This window comes from Triturus cristatus, chromosome 3_2, assembly GCF_964204655.1.
Source record: "Triturus cristatus chromosome 3_2, aTriCri1.1, whole genome shotgun sequence".
In the NCBI taxonomy this organism is placed as follows: Eukaryota; Metazoa; Chordata; class Amphibia; order Caudata; family Salamandridae; genus Triturus; species Triturus cristatus.
In genome coordinates, this window is record NC_140584.1 from 321,019,684 (window position 1) to 321,037,766 (window position 18,083).

The 18,083-nt window shown below is 46.3% G+C and overlaps 1 protein-coding gene across 1 annotated transcript in view; it reads left to right on the forward strand.

Moving 5' to 3' along the window:
* The first annotated feature begins 2,003 nt into the window (after positions 1 to 2,003).
* SLC30A2 (solute carrier family 30 member 2) overlaps positions 2,004 to 18,083 on the forward strand; it is a 162,243-nt gene continuing 146,163 nt past the window's right edge. Inside the window, exon 1 of the mRNA XM_085647785.1 lies at positions 2,004 to 2,629. Within this exon, the coding sequence (XP_085503911.1) occupies positions 2,586 to 2,629 (44 nt within the window). The 5' untranslated portion in view covers positions 2,004 to 2,585. The remainder of the gene's footprint in view (positions 2,630 to 18,083) is intronic.

Genomic DNA, 18,083 nt, shown 5'->3' on the forward strand with positions numbered 1-18,083 from the left:
CGTAGAGGAGGGACTAAAATGTAGCAACAGTGTTGCCAAGCCCTGCAAGAAAAACAAGGACAACAGCCTCTAAAAAGAAATACAAAACAAGCGCTATCTAACATTGAAGACTTTCTAAAAGAAATAAACAAGCATTGGCCGCGCGGCCGTAAAAGTAACGGCCGCGCGGCCGTAAAAGTAACGGCCGCGCGGCCGTGAAAGCGAAAGTAATCGCGATCAAAGCAAAAGTGATCGCGATCACGAGGACAGGACGCGCTGTGTGTTAAGCACGCGAGTGGTGCACGCGCAGCAGTGATTGGCGGCTGCTCGCGTGAACGCAAGCGTTAGTCCAGCGAGGTCTGGCAGTCATTTGGAAACCTGTATACTAAATGTCGAGCAACAGCTCATGCGCTGTTCTAGGCTCGACCTAAAAACAAAAGGGGGGATTGGGGGGGCAGCCGACCGCAGGGAGGTCCCCCCCCCGGGCGGTTTGGGAGGGACTAGTGGGGGGGTCTGGCCTCGCTCCGGCCATTTTGCGTTTTGGGCTATTTTATTTATAGCCCAAAAGTAGCCCAATTATAAATCTGTTGGGCTCCTGCTCCCAGACACCATTTTAGGTTTGGTAGGTAACTGGTAGGTGGCTGGGAGCTTAGCTGTTGGTGTTTTTGTCCCTCCCTCCCTCCCTCAAAATTTCTCATTCTTTTTATCTCTTTTTCACCCATTTTATTTGTTTTTCTTCAATTTCGGTTTTTACTGTGGTGGTTTTTTCTGGGACAGGTGTGCAGGGGTTTTTGTTATGTAATTGTCGCTTGGAGCAGGTGCAGTGCGGGGGGTTTTTGTTAATTTGTTAAGTTGGGTTATCGACAGGGAAAGGATAGGTTGGTTATTTTTAGTTTGGTTACACAGGTTGGGTGATTGATAGCTGTAAAGGGGCAGGCAGGGAGTTTGTTTAACGAAGGGTTGTATTTAGAGGTTTATATGGGATTATACAGTAATGTAATGTTTGGTATTGTTTTAAATGTTGTAATGTACGGGCGGGTTCGAAGAAATTTAGGGGAGGGGCGGGGTTGTGGGGTTAGGTATATGGTTTATTTAGTGAGGTTTAGTTTTGGAAGGCTTTTGCCAAGGTTTTAAATTGTCATGTGCACCTGTTCCAATAAAAGCGGCCTTTTTCACACAAATTCTTGGTCTGTGGTCTGCTCCCCCCCCCCCTCCCTCCCAATAGACTATTCTGGGAATTGTAGTCTTGGTTCAATTCAGCTTAACCAAGCTAATGGATATCAGAAAACAATAGTTTGTAAAAGGACAGCTCAGAATGTTCAAAGGTATGTGCAAATGCTCTGTATTGACCCTAATGAGTGAGCGCAGGTGTGGGTAACGACGTGGCTTGGAACGTTTAAGTGTATGTGAAGGGTATGGGGGTGTAAAAGTGGTATGTAAATGGCTGGGGAACAGCAGAAGGGGTTTGGGCAGGAGCGTGTTAAGGAAGGGTACAGTCAAAGCGACGCAGGAAGAGTCCTCATGTTCAGTGCTTGAAATGGAAAAATAGAAGTGCAGGTACCCTGTAACAGAGTACTTGCTTTTTTTCCTGAAAAGTGCCAGTACTCTCCAGTTAAAAGAATCATGCCACTCTTGAGAAGTGCAGGTACTCTCCCTCTCACAATAAAAAAGTACCGGTACTCAGTACCGGACCATTTAAAGCACTGCATCATGTTTACCAGCGGGAGAGGGGGTTTTCAGAGGTTAATGCAGTAGGGGTGCACAAGAGAGCGCTGGCAGAGTCCATACTAATTGCAGCCTGAATACAAGTGGGGTGAGGGAGGGGTACGGGAGAATGTTCAGGGTGACTTCAAAGATGGATGCGGGGGGGGGGGGGGTTATTGGTAAAGTTGCAGGGAGGATACACGCGAATAAAGTTTGCAGGTTGGGTGTCCGAAACATTACAGTTGAGGGCGGGGTTTGGTTGGAGTGGTACAGCCTCGGTAGAGGGCGCAAGGAGTGGAACAGTCACGACTGCAGCACGCGCAGTACTGGTGGGGTCCAATCATGCTCGGAGATGCACAGGTGCAAGACGAGTTTTTAGAATGAACTTCAGCAGTCAAGGGAAGGGCCAGGTGTACTCCGGGGAATGGTGACGAGGGCCGGGTGCATCGAGGGATACTGAGGGGTGTGGCTGAGGAGAAATGAGGTGGGGTAAGGGAGGCGGGCGAGCTCCTGTGACTAGGGTCAGTGAGAGACAACGGGCAGGGGAGGGTCAGTGTCGCGGGAGGGTGGACCAGCGGAGGTCTTCGAGGAGGGTCAGCTGAAGCGGAGGAGGGGACTTTGCAGCCGGTGCAAGAGTTTTGCACCCCTTCCCCCCGACACCCTCCTCCCCCTTTGCACACGCCGGGCTCGGGCACTATCAGCTCTGCGAGTGCGACCACAGCAACAACGGGACAGAAGCCAGAGCGGGACGGGGAACCAGAGCGAAACCGGAGCAAAGCGGGTCAGGGCCAGGTCTAGACCCGGAGTCAGCTCGGGACATTTTCGGAGCCAAAACCCGAACGGAGATTAAGTTGAGGCGGGACAAGCACCCGTTTACAGGGCGGAACCGGCAACGCCGCGGCATGCAGGGCGACGAGAAGCGGAGGCTCCTACAGCCCAATAACCAGTAAGTGTCTCATTTAACTCCTCTGCCTTCTTTTTGTGTGGTTGAAAAAAGTTTGCCTCCTATCACCCCTATACACGTACCCCTTTATACGCCGCCCTGGAGAGTGTGCTTGCGCATAGGCACAACTGGACGCGGAACTAAACACTGCCCTCACTGTAGCCGATAGATCACCCTTAAATTCGTCTCGCCCCCCCCCCCACACACACACTAATTCCTGACTATCCCCCACCCTGGCATCACCTTCTCAATCCCTGATTGCCAAAATCAAGACATGAAGCGATTGTGTCAGTTTCTATATTTTAGGTCGCCCACCATACGTATCACTTCTTAATTCTTCAGCATTGCCTCAGCCACTGCCTCCATCTGCAGAGTTCTTGAACCCTCGCGCACTGGCCTATCATCGGTGCCTGTCCCAGACTGTGTCTTGACTCGACGTCCCCAATAACTGACTGCCTTATCCGCTTCAATCTCGAACCTTTACACACCTCTATCCATGATTTACACACACTCCTGGATTAACCACCACTGATCGATCTCGATCTCTCTCTCTCTCTCGACTTGAGACGCTACTCACTGCCTGCTCAAACAACCCTCTTCCACTACGTCATAGTCTCCTTAACACTGGAGCCCCCTCGCTACCAGTCAGTTCCACTGATCACATCTGTTCCACTGATCACATCTGTTCCCTTCCTGATTTCTTCGGTCCCTGATGCACACCTTGTCTATTGTCCCTCTGGATGATGCCTTGTCTTTGGCTCCCTGCTTCGCTTGCCTTAACGCTGAACCCCCTCAGCTCTGCCATCTATGGCCTGTGCACGTTTCTTCAATCCCTGACTCTACTGGATTCAGTGCTGAACCTCATTATCTCTTGCTGTGTATCAGTCATTGACTCCCACCATTGCTCCAGCCATTTAACCCAGTCCGCACTCTCTCCACAAACATTGCCTCCCGCCCCAATTCATAACTTCTAAAAAAATTTTTATCCTTGCCTCCAAACTATCTTCAATCATTAAATCCTTCAATCCCTAATCTTTACGTTTTCGTTTTGTATCCCTATTCTTCTAAATCTCCACTCCATTTCAGTTCTCCATTCTCATGTTCCTGCTTCAGTCTACTTACATTTTTTTTCCCTGTAACCAGTCTCCATCTACCTCCTACTCTTTCTCTCTGCACCCCTTTTTTGTGTGTCTTTGGTTGCTGCTCCTTACCTGGCACTGAATCATATTTCCAGGTGGCGATTCCTTCTTGGTGCCTGCTCCCTACCATCCGTCGCAGCCTTCGCTGATTTCACCTATAGTTTATACAAGAGAACGTCGGTGTTCTTTTAAGACTGTTATGTAAACCACTATACCCAGGTTTGGTGGATGTTGAGAAATTAAAGACCTGGGTAGACCGGTAGGCAACAGCCTGAGAGCCGATTATGCTAATGGGACACTGGTAAGGCTGCTATATAGTCTCTCACTGGGCTTCACCACCTTAGGGGTTGAAGACCACTGCTTAAGGTATGATGCTTGCCTGCTCCAAACTCACCCCCTCCAGCATAAGCTGCATCCCCAGCCCAGTTTTCTTTATGAATTGCTCTCTGGGACTCATAAGTCTTGGCACTAGAAAAAAGTCTAGGAATGCTGTAGTGTCAGGGCTATCAACGGGTTCTGGTGGACCGCACCAGGCAGTATCAGTGTCCAGTTCTGTTGCTGTGCCAGGTTCCTGGATAATGTTGCTTGTAAATATTAGCCAAGACTACCTTAGTTTGCCTGAGTGTCCAGTGGTAGCTGGGGTTGAATTGTCAAGTTTTACTCTTAAGGAGGTGGCGCGTGGCTACGATTCAATTTCAATATAAAACCTAAGTTATCACACTTCATGAAAGATAAATGTTTGTTAAGGTGTAGATGTTTAGAGTGACTCACTTGATGTAAAGCACTCCCTTCCTTGTTCATAGAGTATTTGGAACTGGAGCAACAAAGTGGGGCAGAAGGTACCACTTTATAGACAACTGGCAGACATGAAAAGTGGATCGACGGTCTCAACTGTAGAACTGGTTTGGAAGGGGTCTTCTTTGAAATGTTCTCTGCAGGGCATTCTCCACAAACAGCCGATTAGGCTGGTGTGCTAGACTGGGGTCCCTGATCCGCAAGTTTTGGTAGCTCAGAATTTTGTGACATATCTTTTGGATGATCTTTAAGGGGTGTAGGAACTCGTTTCTGGGTGCAGCTGTCATGATTTGTGGCTTTTAAATGTAATTTCTCAAGATGATGCCGCCAGTGTTATGGCCCTCACTACCCTCAAAATCGACACAGCTGTGACTGATCACTTTCTTGGGCTCAACCACCATGTTAATGCAGCACCACCACATTCTGACTGTGGAGTAGCCGAGCAGGTTGGGTGTTGCCAAAAACGGCACATGTGACAAAATAAGTAACCAATGGAACAAAACAATGGCCATACAGTGGTCTGTTAGGCCAACACATCTGAAAGTGCTGGATTACCCCAAAGGCCCATTTGACGTCGACGATAGAGCCAAGACATTAGCCAAACAACCAGTGCTTAATTTGAGCCGGTGCTAAGCACCAGCACCTAATTGGTTTTCGGTGCTCGACACAGCACCTAATTGTCAACACCATACATAGAACAGTCTACCACATGGTGGCGCTGCTCATCTAATTTAGAGATGAGCAGAATAATGGATATTTAGGAATAGAATATACATTATATTAGCTAAGTACCTGCCTCCCCAGCCATTCCTTTAGCTTTGGGGACCTGAAATAATCTGAACTGTCATATTTACATGCGAGAGAGAGAGTTGTTTTGGCAGCAATGACAAGGGCGATGGGTAGTGCAAGCTGCAGTGGCCTCCTGGCCAGAGCCCTGGCACTTAATATTTTACAAATTAAGCACTGCAAACAACCCTAAGCCGCATGGTTGGGGCGCTGTAGCCCCTGCCTGCAAAATGGTCTCCTATGAGATTATTCTTCCAGAGCCAGGATCCTACATTAAGCGATAAGAGAGTGAGGTGTTGTTCCCTTTCAAATGAAGGTCTTGCTTTTAGGGAATATTGAAGCTTGCATCATGTTAAAACTAGAACATATAACAGAAACTGAACTGGTTCGGCCATTCTAGAGCCATCGGGGATATAGGACAAGTAGGGCTGTGTCTGGATCTTTCCAAGCCTTTGGCAACCGCTGAAAGAGAAGAGGAGACATGAGACATATGTGATTGTGTTGTAATGGAAGTAGCCGATTCATATAAGCCACACAATGAAGATTTATTTTAGATTTCCCTTTAGTTACAGGTTATATGTATATGCCCCACCAGGAGCAGCATCCTCACAGCTCAGCCCACTCTCTCCAACTGAAGCACTTGCAGGCAAGGTACTCGTCAACATTCAATTACATCATATCTCTTCCCCTTAGAAAAATAAATTAAAATACAGCAGGAAGTAAGGGGGGCAGTCAATAAGTCCTATAAATTATAAATATCCAAGTCATAAATCAAGACAGGTAAATAAAATCACCGTACCTCCCACTGCACACCTTCACCAGTAATACAAATCCCTCCATAACCAATCCTTCACACCCACAAATATGTGGCTGCGGAGTATGATAGCCACACAAACTTACATGGCAGGATGGTTCCTGTGCTTGCTCCATCCTTCCTCAGTGGTTAAGGATATGCAACTTTCCATGTTGAGTGGTAGTCCATCTTTGTTTCCTCCTTCAGGGGTTGAGGAACTATCCTTCCGTGTAAGATTATTTGTGGGTATCATACTCTGTAGCAGAGGTGCAACTAGAGCCAAATTTCAGGTGGGGGGGAGGGCTACTAAAAATTGCGGGGGGGTTGGGCTGACTCTTCCAGTGATAGTCAGAGTGGAGATGCAAGGGCTCTAAGAAGGGGTGAAAATGCAACAAAGCCCCGTTAGCAAGTAAATGGTCTTTTAAAGACCTTTGAAGTACTCTGGTGCGGCTGTGTGTGTGCCCGGGAAGCTGTCTCAGCCGGGCTGACATACATGATGGAGGGGGCTGAAGCCCTTTGTTCACAATGGGCGTTGCGTGCCTGCTCTATAGTCGCGTGTGTTGTGTGTGCGTGTGAAGGTGTTAATTGGAACTGTCTGAATAATTTATAGAGTTGAATAAATGTATAGGACTCATTGATTGTTTTATTTTCCATCTTGTGTCCGGTTGTATTTTTCTTTATTTTTCTACAGGGAAGAGATGTGTTGTAACCTAATGTTGTTATAATGCATCCCCATAGTTTCTCAGTTTCCTGGTGTTAAGCGTGCATGTGTGATGTAATGGAATGTTGATGAGTGCCTGTGCTTGTAAGCATGTCAGTTGGAAGGAGTGGTCAGTTACACCCTTCCCAAAAATGTAAAATGGCCTCCGATAAATCACCAAGCATCGTTTTCCACAGGAATTAGGGCTTGTTTGGCAAAGTGCTGTACTTCATTCCACCTTGATTTATATTGGAAATTCACCGTACTGCACGCGCTGCTGTACTGAATGCTCAGGAATCCTCAGCATGCGCATCAGGCGTTCTACGAGGCTCACACTACAGCGATACATTTTAAAACCATAATGCCAACTAGTTTTCCACTGTTAGACCTGGCATGGGTCTCCCTTCCATTTTTCGCTGTTGCCTCATGTGTCTTTGCTGGTGTTAATTGCTCGGGGCACTGTGCCACTACTGTCCAGTGCCGCAGTGCAGGTGCTCCCTTTTGTAAATTGATGATTTGTGATTCCATGAGTGGTTGGTTTGGTTTACCTGTCAGACCCTAGTACAGTGCACCAGGAGTGCCCAGGGCTTGTAAATCCAAATGCTGCTGGTGGGCTTGAGGCACTGGTTGTGCCACCCACAGAAGCAGCCTATAAAAGTGTGTCTAAGATCTGCCATTGCAGAGCCTGCATGCAGTCTGGTACTGTCATGCTGACTGGGCAAGTGCACCCACTTGCCAGTCCCTAAACCTTCCCCTTTCTTCATATCAGACACCCCTATGGTAGGCCCAAGGGCAGGGTGCATTGTAAGGATAAAGTAGGACATGCCCTGGTGTGTGTGTGTGTGTGTGTGTGGCATGTTCTAATAGTGAATTACAGCCATTTTCGTTTTTCACTATTGCAAGGCTACCTGTTCTCCATAGGCCAGAATGGGCAGTTTGGTTATTACATTTTATAATCCTAACTGACTCAGGGAACATGGTAGAAATTCGAATTTAGTATGCCTGAACTCAGAATGATAAAATACATCTTTTAGTGAAGTTGGTTTTAACATTGTGTTTGAAAATGCCACTTTTAGAAAGTAGTCATTTTCTTGTCTACCCATTCAAACCTGCCTCTGCTAGGCTGTGTATTCCCAGTCTGGAGTTTGAGTGACAGGACTGGGGAATTCCAGGAGACAGGGTGAGGTGTCCCAGTGGTGAATAGAGAGATCCGCATCTAGATGGGTGGGAGGAGTTGCACCTGGGACCTGAATTGGGCTGTGCAGCTGATGCATCGAATCGAGTCTTCTCGCAACATCGGAGAAGCGTGCCGCATCTGGAAGATCTTCACGTCTTTATTTCTTTGCATCAAAATCTTCAACGCATCAATATCATTGCAACACTTTCATTGCCCTGCGTGTCGCATCAAAAAAGGTACATTGACTTAGTGTCGCATTAAAGAACTAAAGAGAACTAAGCAAAACTCTACCATCTAAAGTAACAGTATTGTGTATTTTTATCATTTAATGGTCTTGTGGTAAATCTATATAAAGCATACTTATTTTTGATATAAAACCTGTGTGGTGTCCATCTGTAGTGTTGTCACTTGGTTACTGTATGTGTTCACAAATGCTTTACACACTGCCTCTGAGATAAGCCTGTCTGCTCGTGCCAAGCTATGAAGGGGGTGAGCAGGGTTTTTTTTAAGAGTGTACCCCTTTACCCTGACTAGAGGCGAGGGTCCCTATTTGTCACAAGTGCATACCTGGGCCAACTAGAGACCCCCAAGTCTAACGTCTACAAATTAATCTCTTTAACCCCTTCAGTGCTCATGACGGAATGGTTCCGTCATGAGCACAAGTTCTAGTGTGCTCATGATGGAACAATTCCGTCATGAGTACATGCTCGGGAAATCCCTCTGCTGCAGACGATATCCCTTTTTTTTTTTTTTTTTTTTTCCTAGGGAGGTGGAGAAGAGCTTCCCCAACCTCCCCAGGCCAATTTTTGTATTTCATTGAAATGACGATTGCGCGCGATCGTCATTGCAATGAAATTGAAACTTAGTTTCAGTTTCGGTGCTTGTGGAGCAATCTCAGTCCCCCGAGCACAGAAAAAGATGGGAGAGGTATCGTCGGAAAGGGGAGAATCTCCCCTTTCTAATGGTACCCTTCCATAGTGGATCCGTGCTTGGGGATCACCCCAGAAGGGTGATCGCCAAACAGGGATCCACCCACTAGCACCAGGGAGGGGGGAGCGGCCCCTTGGGCAAGGGCCTTTGCTCCCCCATTTTCTTTTGGGCACAAGTCTTTCTGGGGGCAGTGGCCCCCAATCTGCCCCCCCCCCCCAAGGCAGAAAGCCCACTAGACACAAGGGAGTTTTTTTTTATTAACGTTTGGGTGGGGACTGCCCAAAAAGGGAGAAATGTCAGTCTTTCTGCCCTCCCCCCCCCGGGCAGATGGGGGCAGTAGCCACCAATCTGCCCCCCCGTGGGCAGAAAGCCCACCAGAAACCAGAGATTTTTTTGCCCCGGATTGGGGGGGGAGGCGAAAGCCCGCTAGGCCTCAGGATTTTTTTTTTCAATTCAGGGGTGAGGTCAGGCCAATGCCCACATCCCCCCCCCCCCCCCCAATGCCACAGTCTTTCTGCCCCCCCCCCCTGGGGGGTGGATGGGGGCAGTGGACCCTGATCTGCTCCCAGGGGGGCAGAAAGCCCAACAGGCTTTTTTATGCATGGGGGCTGCCCAGAATGGGCATACCAATGCCCCCACCACCCAAAAAATAGTAATTCTGCCCCCTGCCCCCCGATTCTTCTCCCCTCCCCCCACAGGGTGGTAGAAAGCCCACTAGGCACAGACTTGTTTTTAGCAATGTGCCTACCTGTGGATTTTGGGCCCTAGCGCAGCCGGCCCATAGGTAAATCTAGCAAACCTGTTCATTTTTGAAAACTAGACACCAAGGGGATTCCAGGATGGGGTGACTTGTGTGCCTCTCACCAGGTTCTGTTAACCAGACTCCCTTGCAAACCCTAAACTTAGTTTTAAGAAAAATATTTTTTTCTCACAATTCTGTGATGGAAAGCTCTGGCATCTGTGTGAATCCACATAATTCCACCCAACCCCCATTCCCCAAAGTCTTCAGAGAAAAATGGTACATCATGTGTGGGTAGGCCTAGTGCCCACGACAAGAAACGGCCCAAAACGCAACGTGGACACACCACATTTTGCAGTGAAAACTGACACTATTTTGCAAAGTGCCTAGCTGTAGATTTTAAACCCTAGCTCTGCCGGCACCTAGGGAAAGCTACCAAACCTATACACTGTTGGAAACTAGACACCCAGGGAAATCCAGGATGGGGTGACTTGTCTGGCTCTCACCAGGTTCTGTTACCCAGAATCCCTTGCAAACCTCAATTTGTCAAAAAAACACATTTCTGTGGTGAAAAGTTCTGGAATCTGTGTGGGTCCACAAAATTCCACCAAGCCTGCATTCCCCAAAGTCTTCCGAGAAAAGTGGTACCTCACTTGTGTGGGTGGGTCAAGTACCCGTGACAGGCAAGGGCCCAAAACCTATTGAGGCGACATCAAAATTACCTATCACAAAACAACCTGGTTTTGCAAGGGGGGGTCCCATGAGTTTTTAGTACCAGGCTCGGCGGCCACCTACGGAAACCTACCAAATCCACACATTTCTGAAAACTACACACCTGGGGGGAGTCTAGCAAGGTATGGCTTGCGTGGGTCCCCCAACATTTCCCTACCCAGAATCCCCTTGGAAACCTCATTTTGTTGAAAAATCTTTTTTTTCCTCTCATTTCTGTATGGGGAAAGTTGTAGGTTCACTAGGCTGACACAAATTTTTTACCACCCAGCATTCCCCCAGTTCTCCCGATAAAAATGATACCTCACTTGTGAGGGTAGGCATAGTGGCTGCAACAGGAAATGGCCCAAATCATACTGTGAAGACTTCAAAATTAACTATAAGAAAACTACCTGGTTTTGGGGGTTGGGGTACCTGGGGTTTTTGCCGCCATCTAGGGAAACCTACCAAAACCACATATTTCTGAAAACTAGATACCCTGGGGAGTCCATATATTTGTGTGGAATCACCGTGGCGGCACAAATGTCCTACTCCACAGCGTTCTCCTTAGTGTCCCGAGTAAAATGATACCGCACTTGTGTGGGTGTCAAATGCTAAAAACGTATTTTTTGAAAAAATGTAGTGCTTAGAATTCTCAATGCTATACCCTTATTCCCTGTTTTGGGCTCGTCACAGGCGTTTGCCCCAACCACACAAGTGAGGTATCATTTAACTCTGGAGACGGGGGAACGCTGTGGGGGTAGGACATTTGTGCTGGCACGTTGTATCCACCCAAAAATATGTGAAAAATGTGGTCTTTTCAGCTAAAATTGAGGTTTTCAGGGCATTCTGGATAGGAAAACGTTGAGGGATCCACGCAAGCCATACCTCGCTGGACTCCCCAGGGTAGTTTTCAGAAATGTGTGGGTTTTGTAGTTTTCCAAGATCGCCGCCGTACCCGGCGACACCCCCCCGCCCCCCCCCCCCTTGCAAAACCAGGTTCTTTTGTGATAGGTCATTTTGATGTCTCCTCAATACCTTTTGGGCCCTTGCCTGTTGCAGGTACTTGACCCACTCACACGAGTGAGGTATCATTTTATCGGGAGACCTGGGTGGGAGGAAATTTGTGGATCCACGCAGATTCCAGAACTTTTCCACACAGATATTTGAGAGAAGTATTTTTTTCAGCTAAATTTGAGGTTTGCAGGGGATTCTGGGTAGGAGAATGTTGGGGGACCCATGCAAGCTATACCTTGCTGGACTCTCTCTGGTGTCTAGTTTCCAATAATGTTTGGGTTTGGTAGGTTTCCCTAGATTGCCGCAGAGTCCGGGGCCAAAAACTCATTGGACCCCCCTTGCAAAACCAGGTTGGTTTGTGATAGGTAATTTTGATGTCGCCTCAATAGGTTTTGGGGCCTTGCCTGTCGCGGGTACTTGACCCACCCATGCAAGTAAGGTATCAGTTTTCCTCGAAACACTTTGGGGAATGTGGGTGGGTGGATATTTGTGGATCCACGCAGATTCCAGAACTTTCCCACCACAGAAATGTGAGGAAAATGTTGTTTTTTTTTACAATGTTTTAGGTTTGCAAGGGATTCTGGGTAACAGAACCTGGTGAGAGCATTTCAAGTCACCCCATCCTGGATTCCCCTGGGTGTCTAGTTTAAAAACGTGTAGGTTTGCTAGGTTTCACTAGGTGCCGGCAGAGCTAGAGTTCAAAAGCTACAGCTAGACACTTTGCCAAGAAAGGGTAGTTTTTCACTGAAAATGTGGTATCCACCTTGCGTTTTGCGCAGTTTCCTGTCACTGGCACTAGGCCTACCCCCACAAGTGAGGTACCATTTTTCTCTGAAGACTTTGGGGAACGTGGGGTGGATGGAATTTTGTGGAACCACACAGATTCCATAACTTTCCACCACAGAAATGTGAGGAAAATGTGTTTTTTTTGGAAATTTTTTAGGTTTGCAAGGTATTCTGGGTAACAGAATCTGGTGAGAGCCAGTCAAGTCACCCCATCCTGGATACCCCTGGGTGTCTAGTTTTCAAAAATGTATAGGTTTGCTAGGTTTCCCTAGGTGCCGGCAGAGCTAGGGTTAAAAAACTACAGCTAGGCACTTTACAAAAAAGGGTCATTTTTCACTGTGAATGTGGTGTCCACGTTGCGTTTTGCGCCGTTACCTATCGCGGACACTAGGCCTAACCACACAAGTGAGGTACCATTTTTATTGAGAGACTTAAGGTAACACAGAATTGTAGAGCAACTGTTATTACCTATTGACTTTCGATGCATTTCTGCCTTTCAAATGAAAGACCATGTGTAAAAACCTAGGTCATTTTGAAAAATGACCTATAATTCTCATGCTTGTATGTGTATTCCCAATTTCGGAAATGTACAAATATCTACTGTTTCTAAGCTCTATATTTTGTTCCCATTTCAGAAATACATAGGTGTCTTTCATACCGATTTTTCCACGTGTTCATTTTTCCCAGAATAATTGCTATATACCCGGTACATAATAAAAAACCATTGCAAGTCGCTGCTCAGTTATTGGCTCTGGGTTCTCGGGTTCTTGGTGAACGTACCAGTCCTATATATCCCCACAACCAAAAAGGTACAGCGGCTGTAACGGTATATTGCTTTCAAACAGCTGTCATAATTAGAAGAAGTTACAGGCAAAAACGTTGACACAAATGGATGTTTTTTTCCAACTAATTTTCAATTTTTGCTATATTCAACGGTTAGTTTCTATAAAGAATCCTTGAAGGATCTCCACAAATGACCCCTTACTGAATTCAGAATTTTGTCTACGTTTCTAAAATGTATACCTTTCCAGGATCCATTATTGCTTTCATACCCATTTCTACCATTAGCTGGAAAGAGGATGAAACCACAAAAAATAGCAAAAATAGGCTATGTCCCAGAAAAATGCCCAAACTGTGTAAAATATTTTGGTTTCCTGACAAAAGTCCGTTTGTCCCTGAAAGCTGGGAAGATGGTGATTTCAGCACCACAACCCTTTTTTGATACCGTTTGCAGCGAAAAAATCAGATTCTTTAATCTGTCGCCATTTTTCACAAAAACAAAATGTAACTGTATTTTGGCCAATTTCTGGGTCCCCTCCAGGGGAATCCACAAACCCTGGGTACCTTTAGAATTCCCATGATGTTTGGAAAAAAAAGGACGCAAATTTGGCATAGATACTTTATGTGGTCAAAAAGTTATAGGGGCCTAAGCATAAACTACCCCAAGTAGCCAGAAAAGGCGTAGCACGGCGGGGGGGGGGGGGGGGGGGGGGGGGGGAGGGCTAGCAGCAAAGGAGTTAAGCACAGTGCTACTTTAGCATGCAGTAATTTTATTCTATTTATCCTGCAAGGCATGCTCTTCCCAACAGGGGTTAAAATCAATAAAAAGGTGCTTTTACCCGTCGTAGAATGTCCCCACACATGAAATCAAAACAAAAGTACATTAATCTCCAGCTGTACGTGAATTTTACCCACAGCACATACCAGTGAAGCTGCACTTCAGCTCGTAAACTGGCTGATTCCACTCACTGTCAGTTCACTTCACGAATGCTGCAACCTCTGTTCATTTGTTTACAGTCCATTAAACCACCCTTTAAGTGCGCGGGCTGTCGGATGGGGAAGAATCACAAGACCCACTCACTTAGCGAGTCTCACTGTAAATTACTAGAGAGCGTTTTCCAGTGCAACTTTTATTTTTGCCCACTCTGCCACCACTGCTAACTACCAAAGTCATAGATACAAGTCTTGAGCTTGCTCAAGTGAGTAGACCAGTCCGTACTGCCAGGCCAGTTAAGAGCTTCTGTAGATGAACTTCACTGAGGATGTTTTGTAAAGAATCACACCTGCTGATGACAGCCCCATGAAAAGCCACCAGAAGGACAAAGAGTGGGTAAACTTTTGCACGTGATAAGCAGTCTTTTTAGGTCTCGCCTAGGCAGCGCGCATGCGCTGCCCTAGGAGGGCCTTTAACCATCAGTCTTCACTTTTGAAGCACTGGTTTCGGGCTTGTGGCGGCATCCACCTTGCGGGAGGGAGCAGCGGCGTGGCCACGTTAATTACAAACATATGGCTGCTGCTAGCTCCCACAAGGTGGATGCCGCCACAAGCAGGCGTGCAGTGCTTCAAAAGTGAAGACCGCCGATCGAGATGCTGCTTGCGTCTGGCATCACTTGTTTTTTTTGGCAAACGTTACTGACTGCTGCATTGATAAACACTGCGAGGGTCCCCTGACTGCTGCATTGATAAACACTGCAAGGGCCCTACTGCTTAATAACCAGCAGGCTGCGGACAGCACATGACGCTTTATTCATTCTCCTCATCATAGCTATTAATTCTTAAGATGAATTAGGTGCGACCAGCAAGTGTCAGTATAAATGTAATATTTCTGAATATGTCCTGGAGTCAGAAAGCACACGCAAGCTGCAGCATTTGTAACATGAAAATTAAATGCCTTAGTGCTTTTTATTGTTGTTTTTTTTTCCGCCAACATCTCTCCAGATGTACACACTGTTGGCAAAAGAGAGGAGAAAGCCGGTTGCAGCCAGCGATGGCAGCTTTGAGAGGCATCTGGTTTCTTTCATCATCTCCGGGTGATTTACGGTCTTTCCTCTTGATCTGTGATAAGGCTGTGAGTGACCAGTTTATTGCCATGCGTTTGCCTGTTCTCTCCCCAAGCCTGTGTAATCCGTGTTTGGGTACTTCCCAGGCATGCACAAAAACAGCTTCTAGAAGAGCAGGGTTATTGTTGTGGGCCCTTTGAAATTTAGATTAACAACCCAATTTACATAAATCAGCAGGGCAACTTACACCGACTCTGTACCCATAACTTACATTGTTTTATTTCAATTTTTCAGTTTAACATGTCTCTGCATTTTTGTTTCAAAACTGTCTTGCCTTTAACTTGTGAATGCTACAAACTGTGTTGCAGCAATACAATTGGGGAATGCCTCTGCCACCAGACACAAGGAAAGGAAGTCCGACTACAAAGTCAGAGGATTTCACGGTGTGACTTGTTTTAAAAAGCCACTATCACAAAACTTTGTTTTCAAAATCTTGTATGAACTCAAGGGCACCGGATGGTCACATATTAACAGTTTTTTGGTAGCGCAGCAGGCATTGCTCACATCTGCAGGTCGATAAATAGGGCACATTCTGTCAGAGTGACATGAGAAGCCACAGCTGAACAGTCCTGTGTAGGCAAACTACAATCCACCCTAACAACCCATCTCACCACTTGAACAACCTCATGTAACACTTGATGTGTTTGTGGACATACATGAAAAGATTTGTTTCCACCTTAAATATGCAGCAGTCGCTTTTTTTTTTCCCCTCAAAATTAAGTCAAAAAAATGTGTGCAATTTTTGTGTTTCTGATTTCTTTCCCTCTCGCTTTCTTAAAAGAGACGCCTCCCTGGTCTTCAAATTGATGACCATTGAGACAATGCTGATGCCTTCTGGGTATGGCATGATTGCCACTTCAGAGGGCCGTGCCCCTTTCATTATTTCTGCATGGCATGGTGGCTGCTGCATGCCCTTGTACCCTGTTGTACCAGTAAGTACATGTTCTTGGGATAAAGCTGCTTCTTATGCATGCCATACTCGAGCCTGCCTTTGCTTGTTTACAGTTGTCGTTTCAATTTGTTTGTTTTGATCTGCTTTATCGCATATTGCATAATGTGTACAGTAAACTGGTACTTTTAATTATGTAAGAGCTTTGCTGGCGTTGCTTCAGCATCGGTTAAGTCAGTTCCTGCTGACTGGCCGAGGCTGGTTGTGGGATCGGTGCATGTGGACATGAATAAACCTATTTATTCAGGAAACATACCTACCATTATAGTGGAGTCTCCTTTACCCCGTGCAAAATACCCTGACCCTGTTTTCCCCTGTGGCCCACCAAAGCCCTCCTTACCCTGTCACACCGCCCTCCCTGTGCCACCCACAGCAAGAACGACCTCAGTCTGCCAGGTCACATTTATGTTGTAATTTCATAATTCCAGCTGTTGGCTTCATAACCTGTTATGCGCATCAGTAAATGTGTGTCACGGATGTGCACCCGCCCCCCCCCCCTATTCACCTGCTCTCCCCTCCTCCATGTGCTGACCCCCTCTCTCATTCTTAGAATACCACTATTTGCCATTTCTGAGAAGAGCAGTCGTATGGCGTGTGTTAATGTACAGCTGTGTTGATGTGAAAAATGTCAGCATGCCTTGCATATGTGCCAGCCTTATGTTTGCTGGAAGGAGTCTCTGGGAGGTCATCGCTGTGCGTCCTCCTTCCCAGGTAAAGACAATGGAGACCATGTTTGCAGAGTGTCCAGTGCAGGATATCAGGCTGATATGTAATTACATGTGTCTTCAGTGAGGCCTTTATATTGCCCTGGTTATATACTTGGTTTAGTGATTACCCCTTGCAAGTATGTGCTGGTATGTCAATGAGCCCACCCACATTGTTGCCAATATACCACTGTGACCCTTCCTTCCGTGTAGCTAATGTCTCACAGGGATCCAAAGCCCTTCATATTCTTATCAATAAGAGTTATTATCACGTCTGTGTTGGTAAAATTGGTCAGTGACATTTCTGCCACATCAGTGAAATGATTTTAAAACAGATTTGTGTCGGTATAACTTTCTAAAAGCTGTCAGTGTAACCAGTAACTATATTAGAATCAGTATGATACAGATACCCTGTGCATTCTTGCCAACCCATACATGTGCAAAAAGACAGACAGATTTGTTGCAAGGAAAATCCTACTTTCTAAACTGGCTTAGTGAATGGCAAAATTAGTAATTGTATAGCTATTCAATCCCTGGCGGCACACAACCCAGGATTATATGCTGCATAGCTAAGCGCTTATAAGGTCCCAAAGGCGAGACCTATTGGCTGTGCCAATGCTTGTGTTTTTTGTTTTATTTGGGAAGATCAAAACTATTTTTATTGAAGAAGTTATCTGAGCTCTACCTCCAATGTTTTTCAGCTAAATAAGAAATTTGAGGGACGTCCCTTCCTTTTCCACATGCCACTGATTGACAGCTTGATGAGAGCTGTAGATTTGGAGGTCATAATTGACCTTGATTAATTCCAGCCAGTAGTTTCTGTTCCTTGGCATCACCAGTACTTAAATGTCAACACCGACACTTATAACAGTCTGCCACTTGGTAGCACAGTTTTTCAAATTTAGACATGAGCACAACCACAGTTTAATTATTCAGTAAACATTAAAAATGACTAATGCCTGGAACCCGTGCCTTTTTAATAGGTTTGGGTAGGGTGGAATAGTCTGAAATGTCACACTTGTAAGGGGTGTGATGTTTAGTAGTTGTGCTGGTACTGTCATTGGCAGTGCTGGTAGGGACAATGGGTGGTTCAAGCTACATGGCCTACTGACAAGGGCCATGGCAGTGTGTGTGTGTGTGTATGTATGTATGTGTATATATTTATAATCTACTGGCGGTTGCCAGTAGATAGTTATAGTTCGGACCGTGTTTCCATAGGAAATCTTAAAATTCTATTTTGAATAACTTTGGCGCCGGTTGACGAATCCTTGCGAAATTTTCAAAACTAATGGGGCGCTCCGTTCAGCTCCTACCCTGAAAGTCTCGGGGTGATTCGTCAAGCGGGGGCCGAGGAAAAAAGGGGGGTCCCAAAACGCGTTTTCCCCATACATTTT